The sequence below is a fragment of the Sturnus vulgaris genome, chromosome 21 (genome assembly GCF_052056855.1).
Source record: "Sturnus vulgaris isolate bStuVul1 chromosome 21, bStuVul1.hap1, whole genome shotgun sequence".
NCBI lineage: Eukaryota > Metazoa > Chordata > Aves > Passeriformes > Sturnidae > Sturnus > Sturnus vulgaris.
In genome coordinates, this window is record NC_142263.1 from 3,948,180 (window position 1) to 3,966,385 (window position 18,206).

General features: G+C 43.0%; 2 protein-coding genes across 3 annotated transcripts in view; one reads left to right on the forward strand and one right to left on the reverse strand.

Moving 5' to 3' along the window:
* The window catches only part of EFCAB5 (EF-hand calcium binding domain 5), a 31,988-nt gene extending 27,456 nt beyond the window's left edge, over positions 1–4,532 (reverse strand). The window contains exons 1-2 of the mRNA XM_088177040.1: positions 4,341–4,532; positions 832–1,386 (exon numbers count right to left, since the gene is read on the reverse strand). Of these exons, the coding sequence (XP_088033166.1) occupies positions 832–1,376 (545 nt within the window). The 5' untranslated portion in view covers positions 1,377–1,386; positions 4,341–4,532. The remainder of the gene's footprint in view (positions 1–831; positions 1,387–4,340) is intronic.
* A 3,770-nt stretch (positions 4,533–8,302) lies between these two features.
* Positions 8,303–18,206, forward strand: part of SSH2 (slingshot protein phosphatase 2) — a 90,950-nt gene continuing 81,046 nt past the window's right edge. Inside the window, exon 1 of one of the 2 annotated variants that reach the window (XM_088177213.1) lies at positions 8,303–8,440. In XM_088177213.1, the coding sequence (XP_088033339.1) occupies positions 8,378–8,440 (63 nt within the window). In that variant the 5' untranslated portion in view covers positions 8,303–8,377. The remainder of the gene's footprint in view (positions 8,441–18,206) is intronic. The other variant, XM_088177212.1, reaches the window with a different exon arrangement.

Genomic DNA, 18,206 nt, shown 5'->3' on the forward strand with positions numbered 1-18,206 from the left:
ATTATTCTACAAACACAGATACAGAATAAAGTGAGCTAGTAGTGAATGAGTAATTTTGACATTAATCACAATCACCTCTGGATCATCTATGAACTGAAAAGTTCACATCTATATTTTCCTGAACAGAGTAATGAAAATAAAGCATTACTGTTCATCTAATGCTCTCACATTCTAACCTTAGCATTTTGTAAAGTGCCATGGAACCTTGTTCCAATATTCATTAAATATTATACAAAAGAAAACAGCCTAGAAATAAGCAACAGAACAAAATACAAAACAGTTTCTACTTTAAAAGGAAAAATAGAATATAAAAGGAAAGCCTAAACAAAAATCCCAGGAGAAGGAGTTTCTACAATGTGCCAGGACAATGTAGTTGGCTTGATCAAGAGAAATCACCCTGAATGAAGAAAATGGTTATGTTTTTATTAAGTTTGGAAGGCTAGAGAATAAAGGATCTGAAGAGTCTCCAGACATTTGATACTACCACCTGTCCCAAAGAGCTGCTGTCACTAAGCTAGACCGGTTTCGAAGCAGTTTGCATTGCTCATGTGTAATTAAGATAGAGTCTAAGGAGGAATTATATCCTTGTAAAGTGCAGAATATTGCCTTAACAGGAATAACTAGTGTTTCATTTTGTGTGCAATGTTCTGGCATTTGTCCTGCTTCTCAGGTTTTTATGAGACAAATACCATCCCTGGCACTGCACTGCACAAGGTGTGTTTTGCTCAAGATTCTGCCAGCTAGGGTGCAGGGACACCATTCTTTTTGTAAAACATAGACCAAGACACCAGCTCTTGCCTTTGTGACCAGCCACACTGTCAGTGCTCTCACCTCTGTGATGTTGTACCTTGCCTCAAAGATTTGAGCTCCTCCGAGACCACTTTCATTTCTCTCAGGTACGGGCCTGGTTTTGTAGGAACATTATACTGAGGGTTGTGCCTCATCAGGTATTCTCCAAGATAATTAATGGGGTTAAATCTGCTTGGTTCTTGGTCTGATACAAGCACATGTTTTCTTTCCACTTCCATTAACAAATTTTCTACTCCTGGGATTAGTGTGGGGAGGAGGCTGTCGAGCAGATAGATGCGAGTATCGAGCGTCTCCTTCTCCTCATTGTACCACTCTCTGGCCAGGCAGTCCCCAGGTTCTCTCCTCCTCACCTTTGCCTCTTCTGCCTTTTGTGCTTGAACCAACCTCACCTTTGTCTCCTGCAGACTCACACACCTTTGTTGTACCTTTTCATGAAAACACTCTTTCCACGAAGTGTAATTACTAGAACATGGCAGTTCATCACCTCCCTGATTGCTTTCCATCTCTGTTGCAGTCCTATCCTTATGTCCAAGTTCAGGATCTGATTCTTCAGGCTGAGCAGCCATATCTCAATCACTGTGATAGGGAAAAAAAACAGCTGTTATATATTGCCAAAAGATGCAACAGTGCCCTAACAGGTGACACAGGAATAAAGTCTATTGTTTGGCATTAACTAATATTTTTTCTATGTTCCTTTTTTATTCTGTTACTGCTGCTTTGTACTCTTAAATAAATACAGACCCTTTACTTCAAAGATCAGTAAATGATTTATAAAGATTAATTATGTATCACAACAGCCCTTGGAGACAGAACAACTAAATTAGTGTGTTCCTTTCTTAGGGCAGAAGAAACTGAGACACAAAAGGGGAATGATTAATTCCAGGTCACTTAGAGATGCAGAAACCAAGCAGTGAACAGTGCTTGGAACTTGTCCCCCAGTTCCAACCAGTGGAATCCTCTTACCCCCAGCACATTATTTCTGTTTAGGTTCATTCCCAGCCTCCAGGAAATCCAGTGGATATGAGACAAAGGAAGCAAGTAATGGAAAATTCCAGATACCCAGGAGGAAGATTCCTCTACATGCTTCCTCTGCTTTTGAAGGCTGTGAAGAACAGTGAGGAAACTTGTCCCACAAACTACTTAACTTCAACTGTGGCAACTGTTTTTTGCTCTGGACATTTTGTTAAGGTAACAAGGACACGGGTGCATGGGTCAGCAGAGCTTCTACAGAAATGATAAACCTATAACTATTAATTCTGTGATTAAGTTGTTCACAAACACTTTATGTTGTAGATCATTCTGTAAAAGAATAACCCCTTCACAATTTCAAGAACTTTGCTGCTCAAAATGTTCATTCTGTGAAATATCAGGAAGAAACTGAGCTGCTCACAAGGCACAATTTGAAAAATGTTCCTGTATGTCTCCATGCATAACTGTGTGCATCTGGAATGGGATTTACACACACACAGAATGGAGCAAAAGACTGGCTACTACTTGATTAAAAGCATGAAAAACCAGCAGCACACTGCAAATCCCCCAGCTCAGTGTTAAACAACAGCAAGGAAAGGGTGATATTAAAAAATAATCTAACACCATTCCAAATTGGAGATGAAACTCCACTCTGAACTTGTTGCCACATGACCCTCATCAAGTTTTTATTTAAAAGTGCTTTTCACTGAGGCCTTTCAGTATCCATAGCAATAGCACTGCTTTTCATACGTATTGCTCTTCGTGTTTAAGCATTTGTAGCAGTTCTGAGGCTGTTCAGCCTTCCAGGAAATAAATGTGATCTACAGCCCTCCTGGCACACAAATTTAATTATGAATATGTTGACCTTCTGGTTCATTAACACCGTTGGAGTACAAATACTGCCTGGATGGGTGGGATTCTTCACAGCATTAAATTTCTAGGTTTGTTTTCTCAATGGGCTTGTTGGCATTTTCTAGTAAATTTTTTCCAAATGTCCATTTGTGCTGGGAATGGGATGGATTTCTGGCTCAAGCTGCCTACCTGACCCACAAGAGAGGGTTTTAGGTTGGTAGTTGGTTTTGCCACCAGAGGACACGATCTGGAAAGGAGTCTGGATTTACAATGGTATAAAGGGAAACCTTTCCTTGCTTAGGTGAGTTCTTTTCAATAAGCTGTAAAACCAGGCTCCTTGGTTCAAAGCAGGGCGTAAAGCAAATGTTCTGGTCACATTCCAAATCAACTGGTTTTGTTGTGCCAAAATAAACTGTTCTTGTAGTTTCAAATACTTATATTATTTCTTAAACATTCTTTATGAAACCCTCTGCGGTTCCTGTGCAATGTTAAAGTGACAACTGCACTCTGCTTTATGAGGTGGCTGATTCTGAAAGATGATGAATATGTTTTTTACACTGCTCTCAACCTTTTGTTAGGATGGTTTTGAGGAGTAGTAAATGTTTATAAGGATCTCCATGTCTCTGACCAAAACAAAACATGAAACAACCAGTGTGACTGTTCTGTCTCAATTCCATGGCATCCACGTAACTCCAGGAATGGAAGCAGAGCATGGAGAACTGTGCCCAGTGCTTTAATGCAGTACAGATGAAGAAGAATAAGAGGGTATGGAAGAACAAACAAAAAAAAATAAACAACAAAGGAATGCTACAATCAGGACATGCAACTTGGGATTTGGGGAGGATTACTGAGACACACAATGGATAAGGCTCCATTGGCTCATAACCTTCAGTGCTGATTTTCATTAGTTGAGAATTTGGCCCATAAGGAAGAATTTCTCCACTGAAAGGGTGGTCAGGCACTGGAAGGGATGGAGCTAGCAGCCCTGGAAGTGTTCAAGAAACAACTGCATGCGGCACTCAGTGCCCTGGGTTTGGTCAAATTTTGGATTCAATGATCTTGGAGGTATTTTCCAAAATTAATGATTCTATGAGTCAATGATTTTGCAATAATATTGAGAGCTCTCAGGGCCTGTGGCATTCCCAAATGGAGCCCAAATAACAGCAAGCATGGAGCACAGAGGCAAGCTCTAGAAACACCCAGGAAATTTGAAGTGTGATATAAAGTTTCCTGTAAGCCTTTGTTCAAGCTGAAGGCAAGATAAGCTTTCCATTATTTAGTAGGATGCCACTTGCCTGTCTCCTTTTCTGTGAGAAACATATTCTTGCTGGAATCCCTGCAGGTACAAAAAGATTATCCCTGTGTTTTCTGTATAAAACCCAAATCTGCTCATAAACAATATTCTTATGGTTTCATTGTTTTTCTGTTTGAGAATTTTGATGGGTGGGATAAAGCCAGGAAAGACTAAAGTTTGTTTAGGTAAATATTTTCAAGATGTTTGAGTTATAAAAGTCCTTTCAAAAACAAAGTCCAATCTCTTTGACATTCTATTGCTCAGAATAATTTTGCCTTTCCCTCATGTGCTTCATAGAGCATATATTTATGTCATCACAAAAAGCCCTTTTCATACATGATCTTTTCAATACAATTAAAATTTAAAAACATTTTCTCCCTTGCTTTCTGAAGCTTTGAAGAACTGTTTTTCTTACCTTTGGAGAAGGTATCAAAACAGATCTTATTCCTCCTGCATTCAAAGTGGCTTTGCAAATCAACAGGAATTTAATATATGCCCATCTGTTCTCAACCATTAAAAATCTTGATGTGAATTAGGGATTTCTCAGACCTGCTGTGGAGCTGGGCTGTGAGTTTTACTCCTCTGTGTGTTTGCAGTTGCTAAGCAATAATCCCAAAGGTTGCTATGTCTTTCCACGATCAGAATTGCTGTAGGTTCTTTTGGCTTTGGCACAGCCCAACAGACTCTTCTGTACTGAACTTAGAACATTGCATCACATGACTGAAAATAAAATCAAATCCGAAAAGGACTATGAATAGCAACAGACAACATTAAGGGCACAAATAGAGAGAGAATCCGCAGGTGCCAGTGACAGATTATCTTCAGATTCAAGGCTCACAAAGTCCAGAACTGCCTCAAGTCCATTACCAGCTGAAGGGAGGACTGTGTTAGCCAGATGTGAGGATCTCAGACATAAAAAGAAATTAATTACAAACTCAGTTTAAACATTTTCAGGCTTTCTTTCTTATGTTGCTTTGAAGCAGCCTTGCAGGAAAGGCATACAAGCACTAATGAGCGAGGAGTGCACGGTGCCATTTTGTCTGACTGCTTTTAAACCTGAATCTAAAGGAATTTGATGAATCCCTTTTCATAATCTCTCCTATATTCTTTGAAGAATAATATGACAGGGAAAGGAGGAGGCAAAAGACAAACAATCTATGACAGGCATTCTGCACTCATTTACATGAATGTAAATCAGGTGCCTGTTCAGCAATTCCCTTGGGTTAGGCACGACTTCCAACTGAGAAACTTATGGCAATTTCTGCCAGGAAATGAGATTTATCCAATGTTGTTTCTTTCTTTGTATTTTATACTGGAAGTGGCAAAACCTTTGGACTGCCTACCTGCAGGAAAACTGAACTGTGACTTTATCTATGGTATTTTTCATTGGAACAGCTGCAAGGTGCCCTGCCCTCTATTAGTCTCCATTTCATGGGATAGCCTGTAAGAAACATTGAAATAGAGGAGGTCAATTTTCATATGAAAAATATATTGTAATAAATTATCATTTCATTGCTATTTATTTGGAGAAATGTATCAGAAGGAAATATGCTCACTGCAGTGCATTTCCAAGATGTGTTGAAGTCTAGCATCAATTATGTTAACAAAATGAAGCAGAAAATTAGTGCATAGGAGTAATTTAAAATGAGGCTTTAAACTAGATTGTGCTCTTTTTCCTCAAAGCAGTTTGCACATGATTAATTCCTGTTATCTCTTCTCCCAGGTGGGCTTGGTTTTTCCCCTTTGCAATTCAGAATTCTGTTGCTATTATGATTAACTTACAAAATATTTTGAGAATGAAACATAAATTTAAAAAAAAGGCGACTTTTTTCAACCCCCAAGCAAGAAGATACAACTAGAACTTAGAAGGACAGATCAAAACAGCTCTATTTTTATTTTTCTGGAAGTGGAATCCCGTGGGTTAAGCAAACCTTTAATTGTACCCTATCAAACTTGGCTGCTATCCCTTAATGTTTTTGCTAAGCAAAGTGTATCCTTTTATTATGCCACCAAATACTTGCACTGTTGACAAAATAATGGGCTGAATATGTCATCACAGATGTTTTGCTGGAATTGCCTCTTCTATCTTCTTTTTTTGTTTTTCTTTGTAAGATACATTTTGGGAGCACTGTGTTGTCTTTTGCAGCTGATGCCAAGATTGTGCAATAAAAGCCCTAACATGTAGTAATAATAAGTTGTGTTAGCCAGGGAAATGTTTGCAGTGTATTAAATAGTCAGTTTTGGAATTGTGTACAAAACCAGCTCATGTAGAACTCCACTTCTTTTAAATGCTACTCTGGGCTGAAGCAGCAGGTGCTGACCACAGTGCTGCCAGCACAGGAAAGAATAAGGCCACAGGCTTGCAGTCTGTTTTTTGTACCAACTCTGATGCTGTGACCACAGCCTGCCCTCTAATTGCTCTTTTCAATCCCAATACATCTGCCTTATAGCTTCCTTCTTCACATTTAAATTCTGCTGCTAAAAAAACACTGCACATGCAAATTACACCTTTCTAGAGGCTAGAGAACTATCACAATTTGTGGTTGCTGTAGCTAATAACTGATATGTTGGACTTTTAGTGAACTGTAGATAGCAACTCCATTGTTTACCTGTGGTAAATGTTTTTTAAAAGTGTTTGCTGTTCAAATACCTGGAAGATCTACAGTGTATATGAAAATTACACAAAAGTCTACTTTGCTGGTTTAAATAATCATTTCTTGATAGTAATCCCTGCATGACTTGATAAAAATCCAGAATGAAACACCAGTCTCAGGTGAGACAACTGCTACAATACTCTGGGAACTCTAGTTTTCTGTCAATCCTCTCTGTCACTGCAGAGATACCTGAGCATGAGCTATGGGCCTGAAAGCAGCTCTATTATGTACATGTTCAAGACTCTGGCTTGCTGTGCTGCCCATTCTGTAAACTCAGTTTAGGGAGCCTGTCCTTCATCCTCACCCGTCCACCAGGAGGCAAAATGCCCCATTAGCGAGCCTGACTTCTCCACTGCAGCCAAGCCCAGCTACAGGAGCCTCCCTGACCATTATTTTAATTGGGGAATAACCTAAAGAGAGACCATGTGGCTTCTCCAGCTCTTAAATTTACAGGGAAAATGTGCTGTCAGCTGAGGAACTGAATGAAGCAGCATCAAACATCTGCTTAAATTGAATCTATGGGTAAAAACACACTCCTGACAAAGAGTTTAATACTTAGAACAGTTTCTGGTTATCATATGTAATGCTGTCATTCGATGCCCGAGACAATTCTTGATCCCAGTCACCTCCTTCCCGTTAATTTTGTAGATTCTTGATCCAAACTACCTCCTTCCCATGAATTCGGTGGCACCAGGCTGAAACTGCAAAGCAAAAGAAGTTTTATAGCACTTGACCCTTTGTTTCAGACCCTCAAACGCCAAACAGTTCTGCATCTGGGAATATTTGAATGCTTCAAATGTAATCATTAGACTCGGTTTTTGGTATTTGGGCATGTGCATTGATGTACGAAGAGGTGTTATATGCTGCGTTCGTTATGGAAATATGTTATATGCTGCTTTCATTATTACTATTGCTGCCTAATCCAAGGAAAGGCTACGTTATGTGACCATTAATGCCAACTTCCACAGGGGTTGCCATATCCACAATCACGGCTCCCAGTTGGGATGGGATTCCACAAACCATCACCGGCCAGGAGGTACATTGAGGGTGCCCTGCTGATATATATTAATAAAAGCCACCTCTGAGGCTGAGGGACCCTTCAGCAGCTGGGGGGAGAATGCCGGGCACCCCAAATCCCTCAGGGACGGAGTGTGGATGCTGTGGCCTCCCTGCCCATCGCAGCCCCCTGAGGGACCGGGGTGAGGATGCCGGGCCCCTCTGCCCATCGCAGCCCTTTCACGGACCGGGGTGAGGATATCGAGCCGCCCCTGCCCATCGCAGCCCCCTCAGGGAGCGGGGTGAGGATGTCGAAGCCCCCTGCCCATTGTAGCCCCCTCAGGGACCGGGAGAAGGATGTCGGTCCCTCCAGCGCATCGCAGCCCCCTCAGGGAGCGAGGTGAGGCTGTCGAGGTCCCCAGCCCATCGCAACTCCCTCATGGACCGGGAGAAGGCTGTCGGTCCGTCCAGCCCATCGCAGCCTCCTCACAGACCGGGACTGGGGATGCCGGGACCCCTCAGGAGCCGCCGGCGCCGCGGGGGTTAATGCGGCGCGGCCGCCAGGGGGCGGCGCCGCGCGCGCGCTGACAGCCGGCGCGTGCGCGCTGGCGCCTCATTGTGCCCGGCCGGCCCGGCCCCGCCGCGCCTCAGTCGGCGAGAGGCCGCGGGCGCGCGCGGAGCTGCTGCCGCTGCCGCCCCCTGCGGCCGCCGCCGCCACCTCCGCTCCGCTTCCCTCCCCTGTCCCCGCCATGGAGTGAGGCCCCCGCCGGACGGCCGGACGGGGGGGCCCCGCCGCGCCTCGATGGCTCTGGTCACGGTGCAGCGCTCGCCTACCCCCAGCGCCACCTCCAGCCCCTGCGCCTCGGTGAGTCCCGGTGGGCGCTGAGGGCAGCGCGGGGCTCGGCGGCCGTTGGGGTCCGGCGCGGGGCGCTGCGCATGCGCCACGCCCCCTCCGCCTCACCCCCCGGTGCCGCCGGTGCCCGGGCCGGGGGCGATGCGGGCCCGCGGTGCCCGGGAATGGGGCTCACACACCCCTGGGCTGTGGCCTGCTGACAGCCGAGGGGGCGGGTGGGGGTCCCGGTGCCCCTCAGCAGGCCCGGGCTGGGGCAGGGCAGCTCCCTCCCGGCCCTCTGGTATCGCAGGGTCCCGATCATACCCAGCCCCTCTGTGAAGGGGCTGTCCATAAATCCGCCCGGCTTATTCTGTGTTCGTTGTATGCGGTGGGAGAGGCGGGAAACGTGTGTGGAAGCGACCTGACACGGTTGGGGCTCCGGCCGTGCTCAGCTGATCTCATCTGACAGCACCCTCTGGGTATCCCCAGTGCCCGGCTCTCCCTTGGCGGGCAGCTAAGGTGGTTTTCTCCCCCCTTTTTTTTTACAACGGTGCATGTAATCTTCAACAGGCTGTGTCAAGCCTAGGAGAGACACAGAACGGCCAGATTCCAAATCCCTGAGTGAGATGTGCAGCAGGACAGATGTTCCCGTCGCTGCCCTGGGTTGGGCAGGTGGCTATGAAAGCTTCTGCCTTTCCATACTCTTTAAACTCGGGGCTGTTGTTTTGTTTGTTGTTTGTATGTCTCTATTATAAACGCATTCATATTAACCCCTTAAGCGGCTGCCTACCCCCTATGTGCCGTTTCTGATGTAGTCAAGGATGAGAATGAAAATAGCTTTGCTTTCAGTTCTGTATGCTTAGTTCTAAGTTAGCATTTATCCTTAAAAAACCTCATGCATTATCACACTGCTGTTACGCCTGGTTTGCAAATGTTTGGAGGAAGAGAATATTTGAAATCCCAGTTGGTTCCATCCTCAGTGGGGGGGAATGAAAAAGCCAGCTACTTTGAAAATATTTCTTGTTGTGTTAGGTAACCTCTTCTGAAACTAGATCAGTTACTTGACAGGTCCTGCCTGCCCCAATGGCATTTTAGCTGTCAGAACACTTTTTTTCACTTTTTTTTCCCCCCGTCTTTCATTCTCATGTCTCTCCTAAAGTATGTTTACTTAGCAACACAGATTAATTTCGCTTATACTTACCTGCTATAAATATTAATGTGCTGCATTACTTCAGAGATTTCTTCCCCCTCTGACTTCTTTACCCTTTCCACTATTCTCTTCCCATACATTTATAGCATGGAATGCATCTAGTGAGAACAGATAGGTCTCTCTTGGCATCTTCCTTCTTTCTCTCACTTGGATCCATCTTCCTCCTTTCTCCCACTTGGATGCACAGACCCTCCCTTTGTTAAATATTTTATATATATATGAACAATTAGTTATATTCTCTAAAGCTTTTCCATCTGCAACAGCCAGGCTGTTTCCCAGCCAATTAAATTAAATTGAAACCGTACTGATATTTGGATACTACTTAGTTGTTAAATATAAAAACAACTCTCTGTGGAGTCTGATAAATGCAGAGGGTGCAGCCTTGGGTTTATGTGTCTGTATTCTCCTTCTCCCATGCCGTGCTATGGAAGTGTATTCTGTACCAGAAATAAGTGTGTGCCATATTCCTAGCCTGGTTTTGGACCTCATAATTACTTCTGCTTTCTCAGACTTCTCTTGCAGTGTAAAATGAACTTGATTTTCATCACGATCTTAACTGCTATTGCTTGAACACTTCTGCATTTCCTGTTGCAACTTCCTAACCACACTTCAGGACTGGCTGCCCTTTTAGCCTCTTAGATATCTGGGGTGGGTTGTTTCTCCCTCCTGTTAGAGCTCGTGCATGTTCCTCCTTTGCCACTAACTTCTTGTTTCTTAATGAAAACATTTCAGATGATTCTCCTTCCTCATCTGCTGAGGGTTCGTGAGCAGGGCAGACACATTATTAGGAAGGCTTTGCTCCTAAGCCTGCCATGCTTGCCATTCTAATGGGTCCCTGTCAACCTGCAGCAGGAGGACTTGATTCTTTCAGTTTTAAATCACATTGTTTCAACCAATCTGTTGTAAACTGATGGTAGCTTCCTTTGACTGTTTCCAGGTTACTCCTTTAAATGAAAGCTCATCTTGCTCAATAATTTTATCAGTAGTATCTCCTTGCTGTTTCTGAGCAAAGATTATTTGGTGACTGCTGGAACTTAGCTGCTTCAACTTGTGGACAAGGGAGAAGCATGTCAGTGTGCAAGCATATGGCTATGTCTAATTCTGTTTCCAGGTCACTAAGAATTTTGAGGACAGAAATGGATTCTCTTTTTAAATTGCTTGATATCTTTTTGCTTCAGAGATAAACTTCTCAGGCAAGGAGAAAGGGTGAAATTAGTGTCCTCAAACTGGATTTTTTGCATTAAGTGTGCCCTATAAACTGTTATAATTGGCTCTTATGGATTCAGGGGAATAGCTGATCTGAATCACTCTGGAATTGGATGGCTTTTATTTATAGCTTTTTATCTTGTTCTCATTGCCACAGAGCATCTCACAAGCATTCATTTCAGAGTAGTTCATGCAAAGTGTTGATTATACATTTACAGGCCTCTGGTTGCTTGATGACTTGTAAAATTCCTTTAATTGTCTGTCCAGACTTTTGCTGTTTGTTTTGGCCTTTGGTTATGCAGTCACTCTTGAGAAATGAGACTACAATCTTCAATCCTTACAGCAGAACAGTTGTCTTCTGATGTGCCATGTTAGCAGAAAGTGGTGGCAGACAGGACCATGTTACAGTAAAATACAAAGATGCCATGAGGTCCTTGGTGCTAATGCTGATGTATTGTTCAGTGCAGTTCTTGGCAGATAATTACCTGTATTGGAAAAAATCTCTAGAAACTTGGCCTTCTAGAGTATTTTTGATGCACAGTTACAAAAAAACCTGTGTCTGTGATTTCTGGAAAGTACTATTTTCCTTTTGTTTATTATATTTCTTTCCTGAGAAGTGAAGAAACTGGGCAGGCAGTCTGGCCCTGTCTGCTCTCACTTGTCTTCCCTAGCTCGAGGGAGACAATATGCTTTTATTGGAAGGGACCAACTGACCCAAAAAGAGAATATAGCTGGATATAAATTGTTCTAAAATGCACAGTTTGGGGAAAAAAATATGCTAAAGCAAATTAAAACCTAAACCATTGGACTTCCTCTCCCTAAGCCCAGGAGAACAGCTTGAGCAGGAAGTAGAGTCCTGGAAATGTGTTTGGGAGTGTCTGTCATGTTGTGCTTGGAAGCTCCTTGCTGGTACAATGTACAGGAAATATTTTCCCCACTTCTTTATGGGGAAGCTAAATATAACATTTCTCTACCCCTGGTCCTGTAATTGCTGTTAAACAATGTGGTAATTGTGAGTTTACTTAATCATTGATAAATCCAGTCTGTCTCATGTAGAACTTATTTTTCTATTTTCTTCTTTTTTCTTAAATAAATTAAGATCTTGATTTCTGCTGCATGGGTAAGGTTATGGAGAGTTGACTTTTGGAGGGAACTACAAGAGTGATCAGAAGCTTCATATGAAATATTTAGTAAAGTTAGGAATACCTAATATTTGAAGATGCTCTGATCAGTACATATCATCTATTGTTTCTTGGTTTTCTCCAACTGATGTCTTTCAGGTATAGCCAGAGCTCACTCTGAAGTTTTCAGAGGCAGTGGCCCAGAAGAATGAGCTGATTCCTGCTTTAGGCAAACCTTGTAGTGCCCTACAGGTACATGTCTCCTCTGGTGCCAGCTGTCAGCATTTGGGAGATAAAACCGTTTCAGTGATGTGATCTGTAACTTCCTGTCTTTCCAACTTCTCCTTCTGCTGAAAGCCCTGTGAGGAAACCAGGAGATCTCCACCTCTTGCTGGGTGTGATGCTGTGTTGTTAAGAGATGATTTCTCTCCAGCTGGACAAGACCAAGCTGTTGGAGCACAGATAATTCTCGTGTGTGTAAATGCATTCACATGCAAACTGTTCCTAAAGCAATTTGATGGTCAAACACTGACAGAAGACGTGTCCTTCTCTGGAATATCTGCTGCTTGTGGTATACACACTTAGCCAGTTTCCTCTAGGATCTGCATGAAATGCAATGTCCCCTTAGAGGTGAGAACAGTATTTGCAGCTGAGGAGGATGATGACAGTGGAATTGGAGCCTCACTGAGAACCACAGAGAACCATTCTTAAAATTTGCAGAGTGCAGGAAAAAATCCTGATCTTTTTAAAAGAGATCTAACTCCTTTTGTAGCATATCTCAATAATAACTTGATTTCAGTTTTCACTTCTTAAGTTTCAGTGGTGCATAAATTCTTGTGTTTTGAAAAGGAGCTTGTAATTGGAAAATGCAGATAGCTTGTGATGCTGTAATGAGTCATTATCTGACCAGTATTGATCCTTGCAGTTTAAGAAAGGAAAATAAGTTGAAAAGGGCAGGATACAGTAGCATCTACAGTCATTCTGGGAGCCAATGACATGTTTATTTAAGTGGAAAATGCTATTTTGAGCGGAGACTACCATCCACAAAGCAGTCTACTGGAAATATTTTAGTGTAAGAGAGCTGCCTTTATGCAGGAGTAATGCCTGAGGATTTCCAGTTACTGGAAAAAATCCTGAAAGATCTAAAGCTGCAACTCTTCTGTCTTGGGAAATGAAAAAGAAAAAAAAAAGGAAAATAGCCTTTGGGCAGCTCAGCTTAGTGTAGCTGCTCCCTGATCACAGCCTGCAGCTCAAGGTTTCATTCTTCAGTCACAACAAACCACATCCTCTCAGGACCAGCTGAAGCAAGGGGGGCTCTTTGCAGGCTTTGCAGTCTTTGAGTCTGACTCTTGCTGATGCCCTTAGCAAGAAGTACAAATGGAGCTGCTGGTCTGTGACCAGTGCTGCCTTCATATGAGCTGGCCCTGCCACTCCAAGAGCACTTAGGCTGGTCAGCTGCCTTCTCCAGGTGTTCCAGTTGTTTAGTTCAGCCTGAAATAAAGGTATCTCCACTCTGTGCCATTGATTTGCCTGAGCGTCCTTTTAATTTGATTATTGGGTAGTGACAGTGAAGCTCATATCTTCTGCATAAAAGGGGAGTCTTGGAAGCAGGAGAAGAAAGAGGTGATACCCATTGGAAGTAGTCAGTGATTTAAGCAAGGCACATATTGTTTCTTACCTTTTGGCTGGCAGCTGTTCCTCTGGAGTATTCTGTTTAAAGGGATGAAAAATTATGAGGGCTAAAAGCCATTTTTGCATTTCTGAGTTGGGCCATATAAATTGATTAAATTACTGTCAACCCAACCATCTGCAAAATGTCTTATCCCAATACTGCAATATCGCAGTGTATGTGTTGATGTGTTTTAGTCAGCATTTGGGCAGGCTTCTGTATATAGGGGTTTGAATGTGTCAATAGCTTTTTGCCCAAATAGAATTCCTCTGAATATGCATCTTATCAGCGTTGCTCATTGCAGGCTGCTCTCCTCTCGGAAGGCAGAAAACGTTGCTGTGAGATGAGTCACACGGTTTAACAGCTTGTTGCTTCCATGGTGAGACGCACCCTTGCTGTGCATGCCAGCGATCATGAAACTCCTGGCAAATGCCCTGTGACGTGAACTCCTTATGGCCCCGGTAAATGGAACGCCCCTGGCACTCGGCGTTGTCCTTGTGGCTCCTCGCTGCTTCTGGGTGCGCTGCTCCTCCTCCTCCCGCTCACAAGGGACTCCTAAACTGAGGCTTCATGGAAATTATGAAGTTACTGCATTGGTGGGGGCTGTTTCAGGGTGAAATTACTGGGGAATTTAAGGCCACAGTGTTAACTTCTTGTATTGAAGTAATAAAGACATTAGAGTACTTCATCTGACCTGTTTTGAAAGAAGTGTTTTATCGCAGATCATACTGTCCCTGTACTGAGCTCATACCAGAGCTCACGAGGTGGCTGATGCTGGAGCTTTCCTCTGCTCTGCCAATGGAGAAGCGCAGGAGATCTTGGAGAAGTAAATTCCAGAGATGTTGTCTGAGGAATTGGACTGCAACTTCTAACTGAATTAAATATCCGAAAAGTGAATTTTAATGTTGAAAGCCAGTCCTGTCCCAGGGAACTGTGGTTGTCCTATTCTCACTGGCTGCTACCATGTCCCTTTTATTTTGATGTAGAGACCTATCGTATTTAAAATTGCAGCAAGAACTTTTAAGACTTGTTCAACTGGCTTGGTTTAGCTTCATCAGCTGACATCTGAGAAGTGTGTACATTAGGATTCTTCAGAAAAAAAACCTGAAACAAAACATGCCATGCTTTTCATCTCTACCCATTTTACAGGATGATGAGAGGGAGGGATAGGGCATGTGCCTTGCATGTGTAAAATGCTTTGCTTTCCAAAGGAAAGCTGGCTGGTAGTTAGAGGTAGTCTGACTCTTCTGAGTGGTGCAGGATCAACCCTTTCACTCAGTCCATCTAAAAATGGAGTTTCCCACAAGTCTGAAGCTCCTGAATGGACTGCAGAGAGTCAGCTGATGTCTGAGCTTCTTGTACAGTAGCAGGTATCCTTTGGAGCCTGCTGTTCCCTTGCAGTAGTTGTGAGTTCTGGAGCATCTTCAATAGGAAACAGGGTGTCACACTGGAAATTTAGCTCATGAGTTGCTGTGGGGCAGGCAGGGAAGTGACTCAGCTCTCTGACCTACAGACACTAGCTAAACCTAGGTACAAGAGGAAGTGCTAGGTGATGAGATAAAGGTGTTTCTGGAATAAGGATTGATTCTTTTTTTGTTGTTCTTTGTTTCTGTTGTTGTCTTTCTGTTTTTGTTTTCCTTTCCGCAGTCCTCCTCAACAGCTTTAAATAGTTTAAAGACAAACAGCTCTGGGCATGTTCTTCAGAGATGCTGTAACCACTGCATTTAAATACAGTGCTTCAAGATGTGGTAGGAAATAGCTACCTAGGTGCTGTATTGTCTTCCTGAGTGAAGTGCAAACCTTGAAATGACAGCCCTCCCCTTTGCCCTTTCACATTGCAGAATGGTTGACAACGATTTAATTCACTCTGACCAAATATTTTTCTTATGTATATCTAGCGAGTTTCCTTACTGGGAGTTTGCTGGTTTTTTGTTTGTTTTGTTTTGTGGGGTTTTTTGTTTGTTTTTGTTTGTTTGTTTGTTTTCAGCTGAGTTGTGCTAACCTGGGGGAGCAAGCTTGTGACTTCAAAAAGTGAAGTGAGACAGGACAACTTTGACCTTTTTGTTCTTTGCGGTGTTTCTTTCTCATGGTAGTATTTTGGTTCAGCAGCAGTTAATAAAATGTGTAAGCCTGAATTCCGCTTCTTAATGAATCTTAAGACAGCAGCTACCCCTGTAGTGTGGGTTGAGTTTAATATTGCATAAACTTGTCAGGACAGTTGAACATGGGAATCAAATATTAATATATTATCTCTTGCTTTTAGTGTTTGCCTGCCACTGCATCCCTCAGCCCTTCACCATGTGGCTGCCTTGGTGCTGGGAGTTGTCCTGTGCAGCTTCTGCTCTGCTCCTGAATCTCAAATAAGAGATTATCAGGGAAAACCAATATGAGCAGAGCATATTTTCAATCCCCTTCCCAAAAATTTGGCATAGTTGTAGGATACTTTAAGGCAAGGGAGCTATTACTAGTTAACATTTATAGTATAACTGGAATGGAGTTTGCACAGTCTCAGTGGGTGAAGTGAATATTTTTCACATACACTTTACAGATCCCTGGTTTCAACTTGTGCTTCATGCTGCAAAGATAACAACTGTGCCACATGCTTCTGCAACCCACACTTCTGGTTCTTGAAGTGGAATTTTTCTCCTTTACACATAAACCAGAAACTGCTGTGGTGGGGAGGAAGCTCTGTTTAACTGAGATCTGTTCGCGTTGACCGTACATGGCTGAGACGGTTATTTTGGGGCAGTTTCTGTCTGCTTCTCATATGACTGAGAAAGCTCAAACGTGACTTTGCCTTGAGGAGAAGGGAAAAGTTTGAGAACTTTTTTTTTAGTATTTGAGGAGAAGATGGCATGAGCCAAAATAGATTTTTAAGCTTAAGCACTTGCTCACATCTTAGTCTTGAATTTGATAAGTGCACCATTTTAAAAGTAAAGTAATAAAAAAACTGAACAAAACCAAAACTAAACAGCCCCCTCCCTACAAACAGCCCCACAAAACCCCAACCCAAAACTACTCAGCTTGTTTAAAATTTGAACTTGCAAGTTTGATTTTAGGACAGATGTGCCCAGAATGCCTCAAGCCAAAGGGAGTACATGACAGAGACAGCCTGAGGTGAGAAGTGATATGTACGTGTCAGAATTTCATTTGCTCGCTGGGAAGTGGGACATCCTGGACACAGTTCACCCTCCTTAAACTTCACTTTGGTGGTGAACATTCTCTGCATATGCTGTGGGAGATGCTGAAGAGCCCTGATGGGTGAGGGATACCGGCAGGGTTTTAGTGGAGAGTCTTTTCTGGGGGCAGATGGGGAGTGATTTCCTGGCTGAGTGCTGATAGTTTGTTGCTCTCCGTGGCTTGGCACGGGTTCAGTGCTCTGTGTGGTGTGGAAGCACGCTGTGTAAAACGTGAGAACTTCCTGCTGTGATAAGGAACCAACAGTTCTTCCAACAGGTGCAGTCTTTAGCTGCAGTCCTGAAGATGTAACAGAAATGTTTGCTGTCATGGGCCTTCAATATTGTCAATCTCAAACTGAGCCTGGCCTGAACACTTCAGAAGGCAGAGCTTTGCTTTTTGCCTTGCACTGCTATGATAAGAGAATTAGGAGGGGAAGCTGTGTTCAAGAATCTCTAATCCATGATGGTGGCTGTGACTGAAATGAATAATCTTATTTTAAAGGGTGCTCTAAACCACTAAAGCTTTATAAATATTAATTTTGTTCATTTGTTTCCTAATAAAAGGGTTTTATTCATTAAATCTCTATTTATTTATTAACCTGACAAACTAATAGCAAGCTCTCTTCTTTCAGTGTATGCATGTGCCATATCACAATTCTGCCTGTCACTGTAATAAGAACTTCATTCATCTGCCTTAAAATGTCATTGATAACAACCTGGCAGTGGCCCAGCTTGGAGCAAGTTAACTACAAAAGACTGCATTGTAAACCTTTCTGAGAGTACATGCTACATTAAGTCTAAATTAAAAAAAAAAAAAAGAGCGAGAAAGAGAAATGTGCAGGCTGGTCTGAGCATCATACAACTGCCAAATAGCTTCAAACCTCTGAAAAAAGAAAGGAATTCTGTACAGAGGAATTCTGGCTGCAGATGGGTTAGCTTGGAATGAAGGATGCACTCTGCTCACTTTAAAATCTTTGGGGTACACTAAATTTATAAGCCTCATCTTAAAATGAGAAGGAATGCCTTGCTGAACCACAGGCAGCTAAATAAGAGCTTGGACATGTAAGGATCTTGTTATTTCCTTTAGTCTCGTCTTTCTGTGACTGGGATAAAAGCTACAATCTGAAAATAGTCACATGCCTCTGGAGTTAACTGCTAGGAATACTGTAAGTTTGTCTTGATTATAGAAACCTTTCCTGACTCCATCTGCAGCCTGTGCACCAAACCTATTTATCCACCCATAAATTCAGAGTGCAAGGAGGAACTACACTACAGTTCAAATATCTGGTCTCTACCAGCTCCTCTGGAGGAGCTGAGCTGCTCCTTGCTCTGCAATCCTGTGTATGGGGCTTCACGTTCATGGAGGTTTAAGGCTTCCTGCCTTTGACTCTCCTCTTCTTAAAACTTACAAATT